At 38.2% G+C, this 18962-nt stretch overlaps 1 protein-coding gene across 5 annotated transcripts in view; it reads right to left on the reverse strand.

The window, feature by feature from the left end:
* The window catches only part of AP3B1 (adaptor related protein complex 3 subunit beta 1), a 267807-nt gene that overhangs the window by 218464 nt on the left and 30381 nt on the right, over positions 1-18962 (reverse strand). For all 5 annotated transcript variants that reach the window (XR_014834747.1, XR_014834745.1, XR_014834746.1 and 2 more), the window contains 1 exon segment: positions 15489-15564. Coding sequence is in view for 2 of the 5 variants with exons in the window: in XM_021076471.2 (XP_020932130.2) it covers positions 15489-15564 (76 nt within the window). In the remaining 3 variants the exon portion in view is untranslated.

Here is an 18962-nt window from a genome sequence, read left to right on the forward strand (position 1 = left end):
TTCTCCACACTCTGACATTTGTCACTTGTAGACTTTCTAATGATGGCTAATCTGGTGTGAGGATGGTACCTTATTGTAGTTTTGATCTGCATTTCTCTAGTAATTAGAGAAATTTCAAAAATTTGTATGGTTTTTTTGTGGTTCATTTAACATACTTTGGAAAATAACTATTTACTCAGTAGTTACCACCTGGAGAATAAGTAGATATGAGAGAGCCCTTTCCCTAGCATAGCTTACCATCCAATCATAAGTGATTCAAGTATTACCCACTACTGAAATATAAAACATGAGAAATGTTGAAAATAATTTGGCCATTTATATGAGGGCTTTGTTTTAAGGCTCTCAATTGTGTATATACGTCTGTTTTTATGTTGGTACCACATTGTTTTGATTACTGTAGCTTTGAATTAAGTATGAGATTTCTAACTTTGTTCTTCTTTTTTTTTTTTTTTTTTTTTTTTTTGTCTTTTGTCTTGTTGTTGCTGTTGCTATTTCTTGGGCCGCTCCCGCGGCATATGGAGGTTCCCAGGCTAGGGGTCGAATCAGAGCTGTAGCCACCGGCCTACGCCAGAGCCACAGCAACGCAGGATCCGAGCCGCGTCTGCAACCTACACTACAGCTCACGGCAACGCCGGATCGTTAACCCACTGAGCAAGGGCAGGGACCGAACCCGCGACCTCATGGTTCCTAGTTGGATTCGTTAACCACTGCGCCACGACGGGAACTCCCTGTTCTTCTTTTTGAACAAAGATTACTTTGGCCATTCAGAGTTCAGTAAGATTCCATATGAATTTTAAAAGATTTTTCTATTTCTGCAAAAAACATTATTGGGATTTCATTAAGAACTGCCCTGAATATGTAGATCATTTTGGGAATACTGACATCTTAATATTAAGTCTTCCAATCAGTGAACATGGGATGTCTTTCCATTTAATTGTGTCGTCTTTAACTTCCTTCAGCAACATTTTGCAGTTTTCTTTCTTTTTTTTTTTGTCTTTTTTGCCATTTCTTGGGCCGCTCCCGCGGCATATGGAGGTTCCCGGGCTAGGGGTCGAATCGGAGCTGTAGCTGCCAGCCTACGCCAGAGCCACAGCAACGCAGGATCCGAGCCGTGTCTGCGACCTACACCACAGCTCACGGCAACGCCAGATCGTTAACCCACTGAGCAAGGGCAGGGACCGAACCCGCAACCTCATGGTTCCTAGTCGGATTCGTTAACCACTGCGCCACGACGGGAACTCCAGTTTTCTTTCTTTCTTTTTTTTTTTTTTTTGCTATTTCTTTGGGCCGCTCCCGCGGCATATGGAGGTTCCCAGGCTAGGGGTCTAATCGGAGCTGTAGCCACCAGCCTAGGCCAGAGCCACAGCAACGCAGGATCCGAACCGCGTCTGCAACCTACACCACAGCTCACGGCAACGCACTGAGCAAGGGCAGGGACCGAACCCGCAACCTCATGGTTCCTAGTCGGATTCGTTAACCACTGCGCCACAACGGGAACTCCCATTTTGCAGTTTTCAAAGCACAAATCTTTTGCCTCCTTAGGTAAATCTATCCTTAAAGTATTTTATTCTTTGTCATGCTATCATAAATGGGATTGCTTTCATAATTTCCTTTCAGGATTCATGATTGTTACTGTATAGAAACATAACTAATTTTATGTGTTAATTTTGGATCCTGTAACTTTGTTAAATTTATTAGTTCTAAAAGGTTTTTTGTGGAATCTTTAGGGTTTTCTAAATATAAAATCATGTTATCTGGGAACAAAGATAATTTTATTTCTTTTTTTCCAATTTAGCTGCCTTTTATTTCTTTTTCTTGCCTAATTGCTGTGGCTAAAACATCCAATACTATATTGAATAGAAGTGGCAAAAGTGAACATGCTTGTTTTGTTCTTGCTCTTCTGATGAAAAGCCTTCAGTCTTTCACCACTGAGAATTTTTCATATTTGGCCTTTAAAATGTTGAGGTAGGTTTTTTTTTATTCCTAGTTTGTGGAGAGTTTTATCATGAAAGAGTATTGAATTTTGTCAAATGCTTTTTCTATGTTAATTAAAATAATCTTGTTTTCCCTCCTTCATTCTGTTAATGTGGTATATTACAATGATGATTTTTTCTTTTTTTTTCTTTTTTTAAGGGCCACACCTGCACATATGAATTGGAGCTGCAGCTGCTGGCCTACACCACAACCACAGCAATGCAAGATCCAAGCCACATCTGTGACCTACACCACAGCTCACAACAACGCTGGATCTGTAACCTACTGAGCGAGGTCAGGGATCAAATGTGCATCCTCATGGATACTAGTTGGGTTCATTTCCACTGAGCCACACTGGGAACTCCACAATGATGATTTTGATATGTTGTCATATTTTTAAAATCTTGAATAATAATCTATATCTAAAAATTAAGATCTAGAAACATAATTAATGTTGAAAAGCATTAATTTTTTTTAACTTGGCAAGAAAAGGAGGAGACACTGAACTTAATTTCATAACCATTTTAACTAGCTTCATTTTTGACAGCAATAAAGATAGGGAGAAAATTTAGAATCTTTAATTTATAAATAATTACTAGTTAAATTACAAACCAGCAGTTAATTTTCAGACTCAGTTGCAAAGCTCAAGACTCAGCAGCCAAGAATAAATACAGAAAATAGAAAATGAAATGACCAGTGATTTCTGTCCCAGAAAGCACACTGAACCAAAATCGACAGGCAACCGATCAAGGTTCTATAGGTATTATATCACGAGTAAAAACTCAGGCCTGATAACCAGGAGCTGGTCCTGATGTGTATCAGCATGACAGAAAAAATTTGCCCTTTAAACAACATCCAACTTAAGAACAACAACAACAAAAAAAGATGCCAACATCAGCCACAGGTTAAATCCTTTAAAATATACACAGAACTGAAGCATTTCTGTTGAAGAGAAAACAAGAACAAGGTATGGGCACTCAGTCTAGAAAGATTTAGACCAAAATATTTATTACAATCATTAACTCAAGATAGTAAGAACTATGCATATTATTATTTTCTTCTCATATGGACTTCCTCCATTTTTTCCCTACAACAATAATGTACCAATGGAATTTGGATTAATATTTTTTAATTTTATTACCCCATAACTACAAAGACAAGCAAACTAACCTGAGAAAGAGCTATAACATTCAACTCTTACAGAAAGAAAATACACCAAAGATTTCAATACACCAACATATTCCATTCCAAGGACTCTGAATGATCAATGCATCAGCATTTTAGCTAAAAAACTTATTACAAGTTCACTATATGAAGCAATACATTTGAAATTCTCTTAGTTCACATTTCATCAAGCCAAGATAAAATACGAACATATACTTTAAACATTAGACACATATTTTTCAGAAATATCAAGAAAAATAACATATGTGTGTTTCAACTCGAGTCCTGCTGCGTAATAAGTGACCATAAGATTTTGAAGTAGGTACTTTTTCTTCCCTAAGCATGCTTTGGCATACATGAGACTTTATTCAACATATGAACCATTGGAAACATTTCCCCATGATTCTAAACAAGCCTCAGATATTACCAAAGAAAGATAATAAAATGAACCGAGACTATCATTATGGTTTCTTGCTGGTAGATATTGCTGACAAGATTCTCTGTTGAATCGTAGGACTACCGACTGTGAAAGATAGTCAGATGTGCACTGCTGGCATTTTGAAATATATTAGAAAGTAATGTGGTAAAACAAATACATAACACTTAAAACTTTGGCAGATTAAAATTTAAAGGTTTTTAACTATGAAGCTAAGGTCTTAAAACTACTCTGTAATCATATGAGGTGATAAAACCCCATATTCAGGGCTCATGAAACCCAAATTATATACAGAAATGTAAATATTGAAAATTACATTTAAAAAATCCAAGAAACTCTGAAGCCAATATAAAACTCTGCTAATCGACCTCTAGAAATTACTTCCAACCAACTGATGTTTTGAAATGATGCACACATATGTATATATGATGATAACATTTTTAAAATGATTTTTAAAGCTTCCACAAAGAAATACGGTGCTAACTAGAAATCAAACTAAAAACTGGACAAAAGCAAAGGTAAATAAATGATCATTATAATACTTCATTTCAAGAAAAAATTTCAAGAAAAATTACTAGTTATTTGATAAAAGGAGAAATTAGTAAACAATGGTTGCTAGTTTAAAACTGAAATACAGTATTTAATAGCATTCAAAGACAAAACATTTACAGAAACTATGATAATAGAACTTAAAACTTAACACTAAGAAGCACACTACATTGTTGCAAGAAATTAAAAATGACTGAAACAAGTAGAGATAGAATCATGATTATGAGTCATAGGACAAAAATGAATTAAAACATTAATTCTCCCAAAATTGATCTATAGATTTAATGCAATTACAATATGAACTACAGTAGGCATGTGTGTGTGTGTGTGTGTGTGTGTGTGTGTGTGTAATCTAACAAATTTCTAGAATTTACATGGAAATGCAAAGCATAGAGCATAAGCTAAGGACTCTTTAAAAAAATAATAAAGGAAAACTTACAATAATTTCAAGAGTACAGAAATCAAGAATGAGGTATTGGTAAAATGAAAGCCATGAAGATCCGTGAGCCAGAAGAAAGAGTTCAGAAGTAGACCCACAATCATACGGTAAACTGATTTTTCACTTGAAGCTGAAATTCAGTGAGGAAAGGATATCCTTTTAATAACAAACAGTGTGGAGTAAATTAGACATGCAAGTGTAAAAAAAAAGAACTGTGGATCTTACCCTCATACCATACATAAAAAATGATGCTAAATGGATCCCGGATATAAGTACGAAAGCTAAAAATGGGAGGGGAAATCTTTGCAGCCTTGGAGCAAGCTTAGATGGCTTAACAAACAACTCATTCTATGAATCTAGTTCAACCCTAATCAAACACCTCAACAGAGGACAAAAAGTAAACTATAAACCAACATCACTTAAATACATAGAAATATATCTACTTCGATTCTACAGGATACATTAAAAATAAGAGTAAAACATTACAAGTATTTCCAATAAAATCACAAACAAGGTAGCACTGTCTCCCACTACCCCTACTATTCAACATCATAGTGGAACTTGATTCATGCAAAGAGATAAGAAAAACGAATCAGAGATTAAAACATTTGAAAACAAAATGCAAATCTGTAATAATTTCCTGACAATGTAGCGATCTACCAGAAAAACGAGCAAAGAAACAAAAAAAACTATCACAGCTAAGAAGAGAGATCACTGAGAAGGCCAAATGCAAGAAAAAGTCATTTGTTTTCCTATACACCAATAATTAAGTTTGAAAATATAACGCCAGGGAGCATAATAATGGCAGCCAAAAATTTAAAATACACAGGAATGAATCTAACAAGGAATGCTCAAGATCTCTATGATAAAAACTATAATACTACTGAATCACAAGAAAAGGGGGGTGGAGATGGAAATATATAAATTCTATATTACCCTAGTCAAAAGCCCAAAACAATTTTTAACAGAACCTGACAACCTGATCCTAAAGTTCATCTGCAAGATGAAATTTTACAGGGTTTTTTTTTTAACCTCAATTCTACTTAAAAATTTACAAATGTGTAATTGTGTCACTTGTATAATGAAAGAATAATTTTATTCCACATCTATGGAGGTACAACTGACATAGACCATTATGTAGGTTTATGGTGCCAACAGGTACATGTAAAAATGCTCAACATCACTATTTATGAGGAAGATGCACATCACTCCACAATGAGATTATCATCTCAAAGCCTGTTAGAATGACTATCACCGAAAAGAAAAGAGATTACAAGTGCTGGCAAGGCTGTGGATAAAAGGGAAACACTGGGCACTGTTGGTGGTAAGGAAAACTGGTAATGTGAGATATATCTCACATGCTCCTTATAGAGGCACACATATGTGTGTGTACATAAAATGGGATATTATTTGGCCATGAAAAAAGGGAAATCCTGTCATTTTTGACAATGTGGGTAGATCTTGAGGACATCAAGCAAAGTGAAAGAAAAATTTTTAATTAACCATTTTCCTACAGTTTAAAGATCATGTTCCCAATTTACCTTTATACAAACTTCCTAATGAGAGACCACCTATAACTTCTAGACTTACTACTACTATGGCTATATTTACATTTCTTTATAAGGTTTATTTACATTTAAGGTAACATTTATAATAAAGTCTAGATTATGAGGATATCAATTTTTACTAATCAGTTTGAAAAGGAATGTAGAAAAAAAACTACCAAATACTTATTCTCATATTTAGGAATTTCGATAGTATCCTCAGATTTAGTGAAATAATTTACCTTGATAGGATGTAAAGCCAAAGATTAATGAAATAATTAAGAGCACTGCTGGCTTTATATGGCTGTGCATGACTGTAACCTACAGGAATGCAAGCTGAAACCCTGCAAAGCAATCTTTTTTTTTTTTTTTCCCCCACTGTACAGCAAGGGGGTCAGGTTATCCTTACATGTATACATTACAATTACATTTTTTCCCCCACCCTTTCTTCTGTTGCAACATGAGTATCTAGACAAAGTTCTCAATGCTATTCAGCAGGATCTCCTTGTAAATCTATTCTAAGTTGTGTCTGATAAGCCCAAGCTCCTGATCCCTCCCACTCCCTCCCCCTCCCATCAGGCAGCCACAAGTCTCTTCTCCAAGTCCATGATTTTCTTTTCTGAGGAGATGTTCATTTGTGCTGGATATTAGATTCCAGTTATAATTGATATCATATGGCATTTGTCTTTGTCTTTCTGGCTCATTTCACTCAGTATGAGATTCTCTAGTTCCATCCATGTTGCTGCAAATGGCATTATGTCATCATTCTTTTTTATGGCTGAGTAGTATTCCATTGTGTATATATACCACTTCTTCCAAATCCAATCATCTGTCGATGGACATTTGGGTTGTTTCCATGTCCTGGCTATTCTGAATAGAGCTGCAATGAACATGCGGGTGCATGTGTCTCTTTTAAGTAGAGTTTTGTCCGGATAGATGCCCAAGAGTGGGATTGCGGGGTACTATGGAAGTTCTATGTATAGATTTCTAAGGTATCTCCAAACTGTTCTCCATAGTGGCTGTACCAGTTTACATTCCCACCAGCAGTGCAGGAGGGTTCCCTTTTCTCCACAGCCCCTCCAGCACTCGTTATTTCTGGATTTATTAATGATGGCCATTCTGACTGGTGTGAGGTGGTATCTCATGGTAGTTTCGATTTGCATTTCTCTTATAATCAGCGATGTTGAGCATTTTTTCATGTGTTTGTTGGCCATCTGTATATCTTCTTTGGAGAAATGTCTGTTTAGGTCTTTTGCCCATTTTTAGATTGATTGATTGGCTTTTTTGCTGTTGAGTTGTATAAGTTGCTCATACATTCTAGAGATTAAGACCTTGTCCGTTGCATCATTTGAAACTATTTTCTCCCATTCTGTAAGTTGTCTGTTTGCTTTTCGGTTTCCTTTTCTGTGCAAAAGCTTTTCAGTTTGATGGGGTCCCATGGGTTTATTTTTGCTCTCATTTCCATTGCTTTGGGAGACTGACCTGAGAAAATATTCATGATGTTGATGTCAGAGAGTGTTTTGCCTATGTTTTCTTCTAGGAGTTTGATGGTGTCCTGTCGTATATTTAAGTCTTTCAGCCATTTGGAGTTTATTTTTGTGCATGGTGTAAGGGTGTGTTCTAGTTTCACTGCTTTGCATGCAGCTGTCCAGGTTTCCCAGCAATGCCTGCTGAAAAGACTGTCTTTTTTCCATTTTATGTTCTTGCCTCCCTTGTCAAAGATTAATTTACCATAGGTGTCAGGGTTTATTTCCGGGTTCTCTATTCTGTTCCATTGGTCTGTCTGTCTGTTTTGATACCAGTACCACACTGTTTTGATGACTGTGGCTTTGTAGTATTTCTTGAAGTCTGGGAGAGTTATGCCTCCTGCTTGGTTTTTGTTTCTCAGGATTGCTTTGGCGATTCTGGGTCTTTTGTGGTTCCATGTAAATGTTTGGATTGTTTGTTCTAGTTCTGTGAAAAATGTCATGGGTAATTTGATAGGGATTGCATTGAATCTGTAGATTGCTTTGGGTAGTATGGCCATTTTTACAATAATGATTTTCCCAATCCAGGAACATGGAATATCTTTCCATTTCTTTACATCTTCTTTGATTTCTTTGATTAAAGTTTTATAGTTCTTGGCATATAGGTCCTTTACCTCCTTGGTCAGGTGTATTCCGAGGTGTTTGATTTTGTGAGGTGCAATTTTAAAAGGTATCGTATTTTTGTATTCCTTTTCTAATGTTTCATTGCTGGTATACAGAAATGCAACTGACTTCTGAATGTTAATCTTATATCCTGCTACTTTGCTGAATTTATTAATCAGTTCAAGGAGTTTTTGGGTTGAGTCCTTACGGTTTTCTAGGCATAGTATCATGTCATCTGCATACAGTGACAGTTTTATCTCTTCTCTTCCTATATGGATGCCTTTGATTTCTTTTGTTTGTCTAATTGCTGTGGCTAGGACTTCCAAAACTATGTTGAAGAGCAGTGGTGAGAGTGGGCATCCCTGTCTTGTTCCAGACTGGAGTGAGAAGGCTTTCAGTTTTTCCCTATTGAGTATTATATTTGCTGTGGATTTATCATAAATGGCTTTGATTATATTCAGGAATGTTCCCTCTATACCCACATTGGCGAGGGTCTTGATCATGAATGGATGTTGGACTTTGTCAAATGCTTTTTCTGCGTCTATTGAGATGATCATATGATTTTTGACTTTTCCTTTGTTAATGTGGTGTGTGATGCTGATTGATTTGCGTATGTTGAACCATCCTTGTGAATCTGGGATGAACCCAACCTGTTCATGGTGTATAATTTTTTTTGGTATGTTGTTGGATTCGGTTGGCTAAGATTTTGTTGAGAATTTTTGCATCTATATTCATCAATGATATTGGCCGATAGTTTTCTTTTTTAGTGGTATCTCTGTCTGGTTTTGGAATTAGGGTGGTGGTGGCATCATAGAATGTCTTTGGGAGTATTCCTTCTTCTTCAACCTTTTGAAAGAGTTTAAGGAGGATGGGCACCAGTTCCTCTTTATATGTTTGATAAAATTCACCTGTGAAGCCATCTGGTCCTGGACTTTTATTTGTAGGGAGTGATTTTATGACCTCTTCAATTTCATTTCTAGTGATCGGTCTGTTCAGTTGGTCTGTTTCTGCTTGATTCAGTTTTGGCAGGCTGTAAGATTCTAGAAAATTGTCCATTTCTTCCAGGTTGTCAAACTTGTTGCCGTATAGTTGTTCATAGTATCCTCTTATGGTTTTTTGTATTTCTGCTGTATCCGTTGTGATTTCTCCTTTTCCATTTATAATTTTGGTGATTTGGGTTCTTCCTCTCCTCTTTTTAGTGAGTCTGGCCAGGGGTTTGTCAATTTTGTTCACCTTTTCAAAGAAGCAGCTCTTGGTTTTATTAATTTTCTCTATTGTTTTTTGAATCTCTATTTTATTGATTTCTTCCTTGATCTTTATAATTTCCTTCCTTCTGCTGACTTTAGGACTTTTTTGTTCTTCTTTTTCTAATTCGTTTAGGTGGAGGGTTAAGTTGTCAATTTGGGATCTTTCTTCTTTTTTTGAGAAAGGCCTGGATTGCTATAAATTTCCCTCTGAGCACTGCTTTCGCAGCATCCCATAGATTTTGAGAGGTTGTGTCTTCATTATCATTTGTTTCAAGGTAGTTTTTAATTTCCTTCTTGATTTCCTCATTGACCCATTGGTTTTTTAGTAGCATGTTGTTTAGTCTCCATGTAGTAGGTTTTTTCTCTTTCCTTTGCCCATGGTTGATTTCTAATTTCATGGCATTGTGGTCAGAGAAGATACTTGAGATAATTTCTATGCTCCTAAATTTATTGAGATTAGCTTTGTGTCCCAATATGTGGTCGATTCTTGAGAATGTTCCATGAGCACTTGAGAAGAATGTGTATTCTGATTTTTTTGGATGTAGTGTCCTGAAGATATCTATTAAGTCTAACTTTTCTATTGTTTCCTTTAGGATCTCTGTTGCTTTATTGGTTTTCTGTCTAGAGGATCTGTCCATTGATGTGAGGGGGGTATTTAGGTCTCCTACTATGATTGTATTCTCATCAATATCTCCCTTTATGTCGGTTAATATTTGTTGTATGTATCTGGGTGCTCCTATATTTAGGGCATATATGTTGATGATAGTAACATCCTCTCCTTGGATGGATCCCTTAATCATTAAGTAGTGTCCTTCTTTGTCTTTCTTTATGTCTTTTGTTTTAAAGTCTATTTTGTCTGACATGAGCGTTGCGACTCCTGCTTTTCTGTCATGTCTTTTGGCGTGAAATATTTTTCCCCACCCTTTCACTTTCAATCTATATGTATCTTTTGTCCTAAGGTGAGTTTCTTGTAGGCAGCATATTGAAGGTTTTTGCCTTTTCATCCACTCAGCCACTCTGTGTCTTTTGATTAGGGCATTCAGTCCATTGACATTTAAGGTGATAATTGATAGATGGTTATTTATTGCCATTTGAACCTCGTGTTCCAGTTGATTCTATGGTTCTCCATTCTTCCTTTCTTTTTTTTTTTTTTTTTTTTTGGTTGGATGGTCTCCTGTTATTATCTGCTTGAGTGTATTTTTTTTTTCATTTTTTGCAAATGCAGTATTTGCTTTTGGCTTGTGGTTGCCCTGTTTTTTAAGTATGCTAACCCCTTCCCAATTGTGTGTTTTAGCCTGATGGTCCTGTAAGTTCAAACATTTCATTACTATATTAAAATTAAGAAGAGAAACGTACAAACAAATAAAAAGGGTTATTTACTTCCTAACATCCCTTGCCCACATTTTATGGTTTTGATGACTCTTTTTTATTTTTTTCTTTTTAATTTTATTTTGTTTGAAGCATGTTCATGATTAAATCTGTATGCTGGCTTATTTGAGTGACTACTCTCTGATTGTGGTTTCCTCAGTCCTAGTTCTTCCTCTTCTTCTTCTTTTTTTTTTTTTTTTCTTTTCTTTTTTCTTCCCTTTCCTTCCTTTCTTTTTGGTTTAGAGAAGCCCTTTCAATATTTCCTTTAACCTGGGTTTTGTGTTGCTGTATTCTTTAAGTTTTTGTTTGTTGGAAAAAATTTTTATTTCCCCTTCTATTTTAAATGATATTCTTGCTGGATAGAGTATTCTAGGTTGCATATTTTTTCCTTTGAGCACTTTAAATATCTCTTGCCATTCCCTCCTGGCCTGTAGTGTTTCTGTAGAGAAATCAGCTGATAACCTTATGGTGGTTCCCTTGTAGGTAACATTCTGCTTTTCTCTTGCTGCCTTTAGGATCCTCTCTTTATCACTAACTTTTGCCATTTTTATTATGGTGTGTCTTGGTGTGGGTCTGTTTGGGTTCAGTTTGTTTGGGGCCCTCTGTGCTTCTTGTATCTTGAACCCAGTATCCTTTAGATTTGGGAAGTCTCCATAGATAATTTCTTCAAATATATTTTCCATCCCCTTATCTTTTTCTACTCCTTCTGGAATTCCTATTATGCGTAGATTGGCCCGCTTTATATTATCCCATAGGTCTCTTATATTGCTTTCCAGTTTTTTGATTCGGTTTTCTGTCTGTTGACCAGGTTGAGTGATTTCCATTATTCTATCTTCCATATCACTGATTCATTCTTCTGCATTATTCATTCTGGTTTTTATTGCCCTTAGTTCAGTTTGCATCTCTGCAAATGAATGTTCTAGATTTTCTTGGCTCCTCCTTATATTTTCTAGCTCCTTTCTGAGGGTATCTGCATTACTGTTCATATCTTCTCTTAATTCCTTCAGTATTTTCACTATTTCTCTTTTGAACTCCAGGTCTGTCAGACTGCCGAGATCTGTTTCATTGTTGACTGTTTTAAGTGAGTTCTCCTGTTGGTTTGACTGGGGGTGGTTTCTCAGCTTCTTCATCTTGCTTGTTGTTTTCTTTCTCCTGAGGGAGTTGTACTCTCCGTTATCAGGCAGTGTTTGCCTTGTCACTGCCGTGGAATATTTCCTGAGGGCTGGCGTTGTTGGTCAATCTTTTTTGAGGCAGTGTGGCTTTTCTGGAGTGTTGATGGGGCTAACAGTGTTTCTTTGGAACAAAGGAGGGCTTCCTGAGGGCAGACAGGACTAGGAGGTCCACACCACGATGGTAGCAGATTTCACTTGGTCATGCAGAGCTTGCTCTGGTGTTTTTAGGCTGTGGGGTTCTTGCAGGGGGTTGGCGGTGTTGGGCAGCTGTTCCTCAGGAGTGCAGCACCCGCTGGGGGCTGGAGCAGCTGTCTGGGTCACTGAGAACCCAAGAGGCTCTTCCCTAGGGCAGCCCTACTCAGAAGGATGGCCTGAGAATGTAGGCGGATCTTTTCACAGTCTGGCCGAGCTTGTTGCAGCTTTTCTGGGCTGCAGGGGCTCTTCCTGGGGGCTTGGGCGGGTAGCAGGGCCTCTGGAAACCCAAGAGGCTCCTCCCCAGGGCAGCCCAACTCAGAAAGACCGTCTGAGATCTTTTCCCGGCTCAACCAAGCTTGTTGCAGCTTTTCTGGGCTGCAGGGGTCCTGCCTGGAGCTGGCAGTCCTATGCAGCTGATCCAGTAGGTTTCGGCACCCCCTGGGGGCTTGGGCGGGTAGCGGGGCCACTGGAAACCCAGGAGGCTCCTCCCCGGGGCAGCCCGACTCAGAAAGACCATCTGAGATCTTTTCCCGGCTCGGCCAAGCTTGTTGCAGGTTTTCTGGGCTGCAGGGGGTCCTGCCTGGAGCTGGCAGTCCTATGCAGCTGATCCAGTAGGTCTCGGCACCCCCTGGGGGCTTGGGCGGGTAGCAGGGCCTCTGGAAACCCAAGAGGCTCCTCCCCAGGGCAGCCCAACTCAGAAAGACCGTCTGAGATCTTTTCCTGACTCGGCCAGGCTTGTTGCAGCTTTTCTGGGCTGCAGGGGGTCCTGCCTGGAGCTGGCAGTCCTATGCAGCTGATCCACTAGGGCACCCCCTGGGGGCTTGGGCGGGTAGCAGGGCCGTTGGAAACCCAAAAGGCTCCTCCCCGAGGCAGCCTGACTCAGAAAAACCATCTGAGATCTTTTCCCGACTCGGCCAGGTGCAAAGCAATCTTGATAACCAACTGTTGTATGTAAAACATACAACTACAAACATACAACAAACATACAACAAACAAATGTATGTAAAACATACAACTGATCTGTGACTTCTAAAAATTTTGTAAAAATATTTAAAACTCTCATTACTGTCAGAAATGTACAAGAAAATAAAGTGGTAAAATTAATCTTTCTTTAATACACTATAATTTTAAAACATTAGAAACATTGAGAATTATCAAGAATAGTTTGAATGGATTTGCCTTATTCTCATCATTTAAGGTACCAAGTGAACCTCTTTTCTATACTTTTTTTTTGTCTTTTTAGGGCCGCACCCATAGCACATGGAGGTTCCCAGGCTAGGGGTTGAAATGGAGCTGTAGCTGCTGGCCTACACCACGGCTACAGCAATACCAGATCCGAGCCCCATCTGCAACCCACACCACAGCTCATGGCAATTCCGGATCCTTAACCCACTGAGCGAGGCCAGGGATTGAACCTGTGTCCTCGTGGATGCTAGTCAGATTCATTTCCGCTGAGCCACGATGGGAACTCCTATTCTATACCTTGTTAAATTACTCCTTTTGAAGACTGGATCACCTTTCAACATTGTATCCTTTGTTCTTCCAATGTTATGAATTATCTCCTAGAGTTCCTTTAATGTGAAGTATTGTGACATTATCACACTAAGTGAAGTCAACCATACAATGAGACACCAACATCAAATGCTTTCACTGACATGTGGAATCTGAAAAAAGGACAGACTGAACTTCTTTGCAGAACAGATACTAACTCACAGACTTTGAAAAACTTATCATCTCCAAAGGATAAGTGGTGGTGGGGGATGTGCTGGGGTTGTGGGATGGAAATCCTATAAATTGGATTGTGATGATCATTGTACAACTACAAATGTAGTAAATTCATTGAGTAATTTTAAAAAAAGGAAAATTTACAAAAGAATTTTCCGCACTTGCCTTCATTACCAAATGACATAAATCTGAACATAAGAATGAAGGAATTTATAGGTGTGCTATAAATATAATTAGTCCTTGACTTTTATATATTTAATGTGCACAACTAACCTTTGAACAGAACATATTTAGGTCTATAATCATCTTTCATAAATGGGATTTGGATTTAAGAATAGAGATTTTAAACTCTCATACAGTGGCACTGCCTGCTGGAAAACAATGTTGTTTCAGGTGTATTGTCCCTCTACTATAGCAGAGTTTATCTGTGTAATTATGCAAACTTATTTCACTTTGCCCTCATGCAAAAATCTGTGGAAAACAAAATCAGCAATGGTGGTGAAAAAGCATAGCATTAATAAGTAAGATAGGTTTCACAAATCTAATTCCAGAGACAAGCAGAACTCTTTAGCATCAGATAGTTACTGAATTAAGCCAGTTTTGTCACTGGGACTGTAAACAATCAAGTAAAAAAAAAAAAAAAAAAAAGTGAGACCGACACAAATTGCAAAAATATTTCAGCTTTTATATGTAATCAGAAAATGCATTATATTTTTAGTTCTCTGACAATGGAACCCTTCTACATAATAACATATTAGTCCACTGTTTAAATTTTGCATTATAACTGAAAACTGGAGAATACTGCTATATTTACTAATATTCCTCACAAGTCCTACATTGATAAATTGAATAAAGCATTTCTATTGATAGTAATGGAATTTAAAAATCAGAAGAAAGCATGTTCACAACTTTTAGCTCCTAAGATGACAAAAACAAAATCCTTTAGCTCATTAGTATCTCTCTTTGAAGGAAGTCAAAATACTCTTGTATATAATCTTACTGTGTCTTCAAACTGATTAGTACACTCTACCTGACAGGAGAACTATCTCGACACTAGATATTGGAAATTTAAAAATAGAAAAGATAGAATTAAAACTTAAGTCTCTGAATGGTGTCACTTCATCACTTCTTCCAAAATATTTTAGACAGGAAATTTTAAGTTAATAATAAGGGGTAGGTGGGATATTCAATTTGGTATTTAAAATATACCTTAACATATATTTTTGAAATATTACTACTTATCCTTTATCCAAAAGTTGAAATGGGAGTTCCCATCGTGGCTCAGTGGTTAACGAATCCGACTAGGAACCATGAGGTTGCGGGTTTGATCCCTGGCCTCACTCAGTGGGTTAAGCATTGCCATGAACTGTGGTGTAGGTCGCAGACACAGCTCAGATCCTGTGTTGCCGTGGCTCTGGCACAGGCCAGCAGCTACAGCTCTGATTAGACCCTTAGCCTGGGAACCTCCATATGCCGTGGGAGCGGCTCTAGAAAAGGCAAAAAGACAAAAAAAAAAAAGAAAGTTGAAATGATCTATTTTACCTACCCCAACAATCCGTTTCATAGCATCCAATTTAGGAGAATCTTTGTTGCTTTCTAACATTTGCTTTAAGTCTTCATTCCTGTACAAAAGAAAAAATTGCATATTTAGATTTTTATATTATAGTTATTAAAACATAATTTTAATAAGTTAGAAATAATACAATGCATAGAGCTATGTGACTACTGTCTTATTTATAATTATGTATTTCTCATGTAAGTATGTGCTATGTTGTCATGAAGCCCACCAATGAAACAAAAATATAAAACTGTACCTCAATTCTGGGAAAAATATCAACAAACAGAGGCATACGGATTCTCTCATGCTAAAATTTCTTTTGTATAATCATCGGAAAAAGAGAAATAAGAAAAATTCTTGAATCAGCACTAAAATATTTTCTTAAGCCAAAACCTAAGAATTTTCTTCAGAATATGTGAAGAAAGAGCACTGAATAAAAGAGCACCTCTTTTTTACTCCCTACCTCACAAAAACAAAAAACATAAATGTGAAGAGAAACTCACAATGATGCTCCCTAATTCGAAGAATTAAGTTAAGGCAATTTTAACATCTTAAGAGGATGAGGTAATGAAACAGAGAGGTTACTGGTAAGGATGAAAACGTAGGATAGGTTCAAGAACTTCATAGCTGAAATCAGTGGGATATAGTGACTGAATAGGAAGGCTAAGATAGGAGCACTCAAGGATTCAACCCCCCATTCCCAGCTTGAATAATCAAGCAAATGATGGTGCAACCAAGTAAGATAACTTTGCTGAAGTGGTAGACACTTTCTCCTTTCCAAAGCTGCTTGCTATACAAACATCCTTAAAAGAAAATCCAGAACAAAAGCTATCAAAAAATCCATGTGCTGAAGTCCTGATTCTCCATGTGACTTTATGCAGATATAGGACCTTTAAAAATTAGAGGATGGGATCCTGATTCAAAAAGACTGGTGTCCTTCTAAGAGAGAAAGTGGTGTGAATACACAGAGAAAAGGCCTTGTGAGAAAACAGTCACCTGCCAGGCAAGAAGAGAGGACTCATGAGAAAACAAAATTGCCAACACCTTGATTTTGGACTTCCAGTCTCCTGGAAGAACTGAGAAAAATAATAAATTTCTGGTTTTTTGTTTGTTTGTTTTGCTTTTTAGGGCCGTGCCTGCGGCATATGGAAATTCCTGGGCTGGGGGTCGATTTGGAGCTGCAACTGCCAGTCTACACTACAGCCACAGTGACGCAGGATCTGAGCCCCATCTGCGACCTACCCACAGCTCATGGCAATGCTGGATCCTTAACCCATTGAGCAAGGTCAAGGATCGAACCCACATCCCCATGGATACTAACTGGGTCCGTAACCTGCTGAGCCACAAAGGGAACTCCCAATTTCTGTTGTTTAAGCCATTTGGTCTGCAGCATTTTGTTATGGCAGCCTTAAGCGACTATTACAGATTTTGGTAACAAGCAGTGATAAATACCTAAAAATGTAGAAGAGGCTTTGGAACTGAGCAACAGGTAGAGGCTGGAACAGTTCTGAAGTTCATGTTACAAAAAAACTAGGTTGCCCTGAAGAGACTGTTGGTAAGTAGATGGACATGAAATGGGGAACATTTACTGGAAACTGGAGGAAAGGCAATCTTTATTATAAAGTGAAAAGAAACTGGTATGACTATGTTCCAGTGTTTTGTGGAAAGTAGAAGTTAAAAGTGAAGAATCTGACTACCTGAGCAGATTTCTAAGCAAAATGTGGGGCATAGACAGCCTGGTTTCTCCTTAGTGCTTATAGTAAAATGAGAAAGAAAGATAAATTGAAGGAACTGTTAAGCAAAAAGGACCTAGAACTTGAAGACTGGAAAATTCTCAGTTTACCCATGTGGCAAAAATCAAGAAAGTGTCTTTAGAAGGGAACACCAAAGAACACTGAAAAATCGTTTGATGATGAAATCATGGGTGACGCTCATGGATTTAATCAGACATCTCAGCTGAAGCCAGGAAGACAGATGGGATGATACCAGCAGACATTACCAGCTTGGACTAAAAGGGAGAGATGGGGCAAACAAAGGAAGGCTGTCAGACTTCCTGGGTTTGACAGGACAGGGCAATGTGAGCACTCAGAGAGAAGGCAGCCATCTACAAGTCAAGGAGAAAGGCCTCCAAAGAAACCAAACCTGTCAACATTTTATCTTGAGTACCAACCTCAAATGAGAGAAAGAAATGTCTTTCATCAAGCCACTCGATCCGTAGTATTCTGTTATGGCAGCCCTAGTAAACTAATACAGACATCAACAAACAATTCACTGAAGGAGATAGACAAGTGGCAAAAAAGCACATGAAAATATATTCAACTTTATTCGCCACCAGCAAATTAAAACCACAGCAAGATATCACTACACACATATCAGAATGGCTTACTTTAAATAAATAAAATAGTGGGACACCTGCTGTGGTGCCGAGCATTAAGAATCCAACTGCAGCAGCAGGTTCGACCCCCCAGCTCAGCAGAGTGGGTTCAAGGATCCAGTGTTGCCATAGCTGTGCCTCAGATGCAACCCCTGGCCCGGGAACTTCCATACGTTATGACTACAGTCATAAAGTAAATAAATAAATAAAATAGGGACAACCCCAAATGATAGTGAGCATGTGGAAGAACTGGACTGCTCACATACTACTAGTGGGAAGTGTGAAAGGTTAGAGTCACCCTGGCAGTGCGGCAGTTTCTCATAGAACTAAATTTGCTATACAACCCAGTAACTATACTCCTGGGCATGTATCTCCAGGAAATATAAAATGTATATTTACACAAATATTTAGGAGTTCCCGTCGTGGCTCAGTGGTTAACGAATATGACTAGGAACCATGAGATTGCGGGTTCAATCCCTGGCCTCGCTCAGTGGGTTAAGGGTCCGGCGTTGCCATGAGCTGTGGTGTAGGTCACAGATGCAGCTCGGATCTGGGGTTGCTGTGGCTCTGGTAGAGGCCGGCAGCTGTAGCTCCGATTGGACCCTTAGCCTGGGAATCTCCATATGCCGCAGGTGCGGCCCTAGAAAAGACAAAATACATATATATATATGCAAGTATTCATAGACGCTTTATTCCTAATAGCCAAAATGGAAACAACCAGATGCCCTTCAATGGGTAAATGATTCAATAAACTGTGGTATTATTCCATGCCAAGGAATATTGCTCAGCAGTAAAATGAAACAAGCTATTGATATCTTGACAAATGACTAATCTCCTGACAAATATACTGAGATAAATAATCCTAAAAGGTTACACACTATATTGTTTCATGTATACAACATTCTTGAATTAAAAAAATTATAGAAATGGGAGTTCCCGTCGTGGCGCAGTGGTTAACGAATCCGACTAGGAACCATGAGGTTGCGGGTTCGGTCCCTGCCCTTGCTCAGTGGGTTAGCGATCCAGCGTTGCCGTGAGCTGTGGTGTAGGTTGCAGACGCGGCTCGGATCCCGCGTTGCTGTGGCTCT

This window comes from Sus scrofa, chromosome 2 (assembly GCF_054392235.1).
Source record: "Sus scrofa isolate SSC_HxYL_T2T_F1_AM1 chromosome 2, Sscrofa_HxYL_maternal_Yorkshire_Landrace_v2.0, whole genome shotgun sequence".
NCBI lineage: Eukaryota > Metazoa > Chordata > Mammalia > Artiodactyla > Suidae > Sus > Sus scrofa.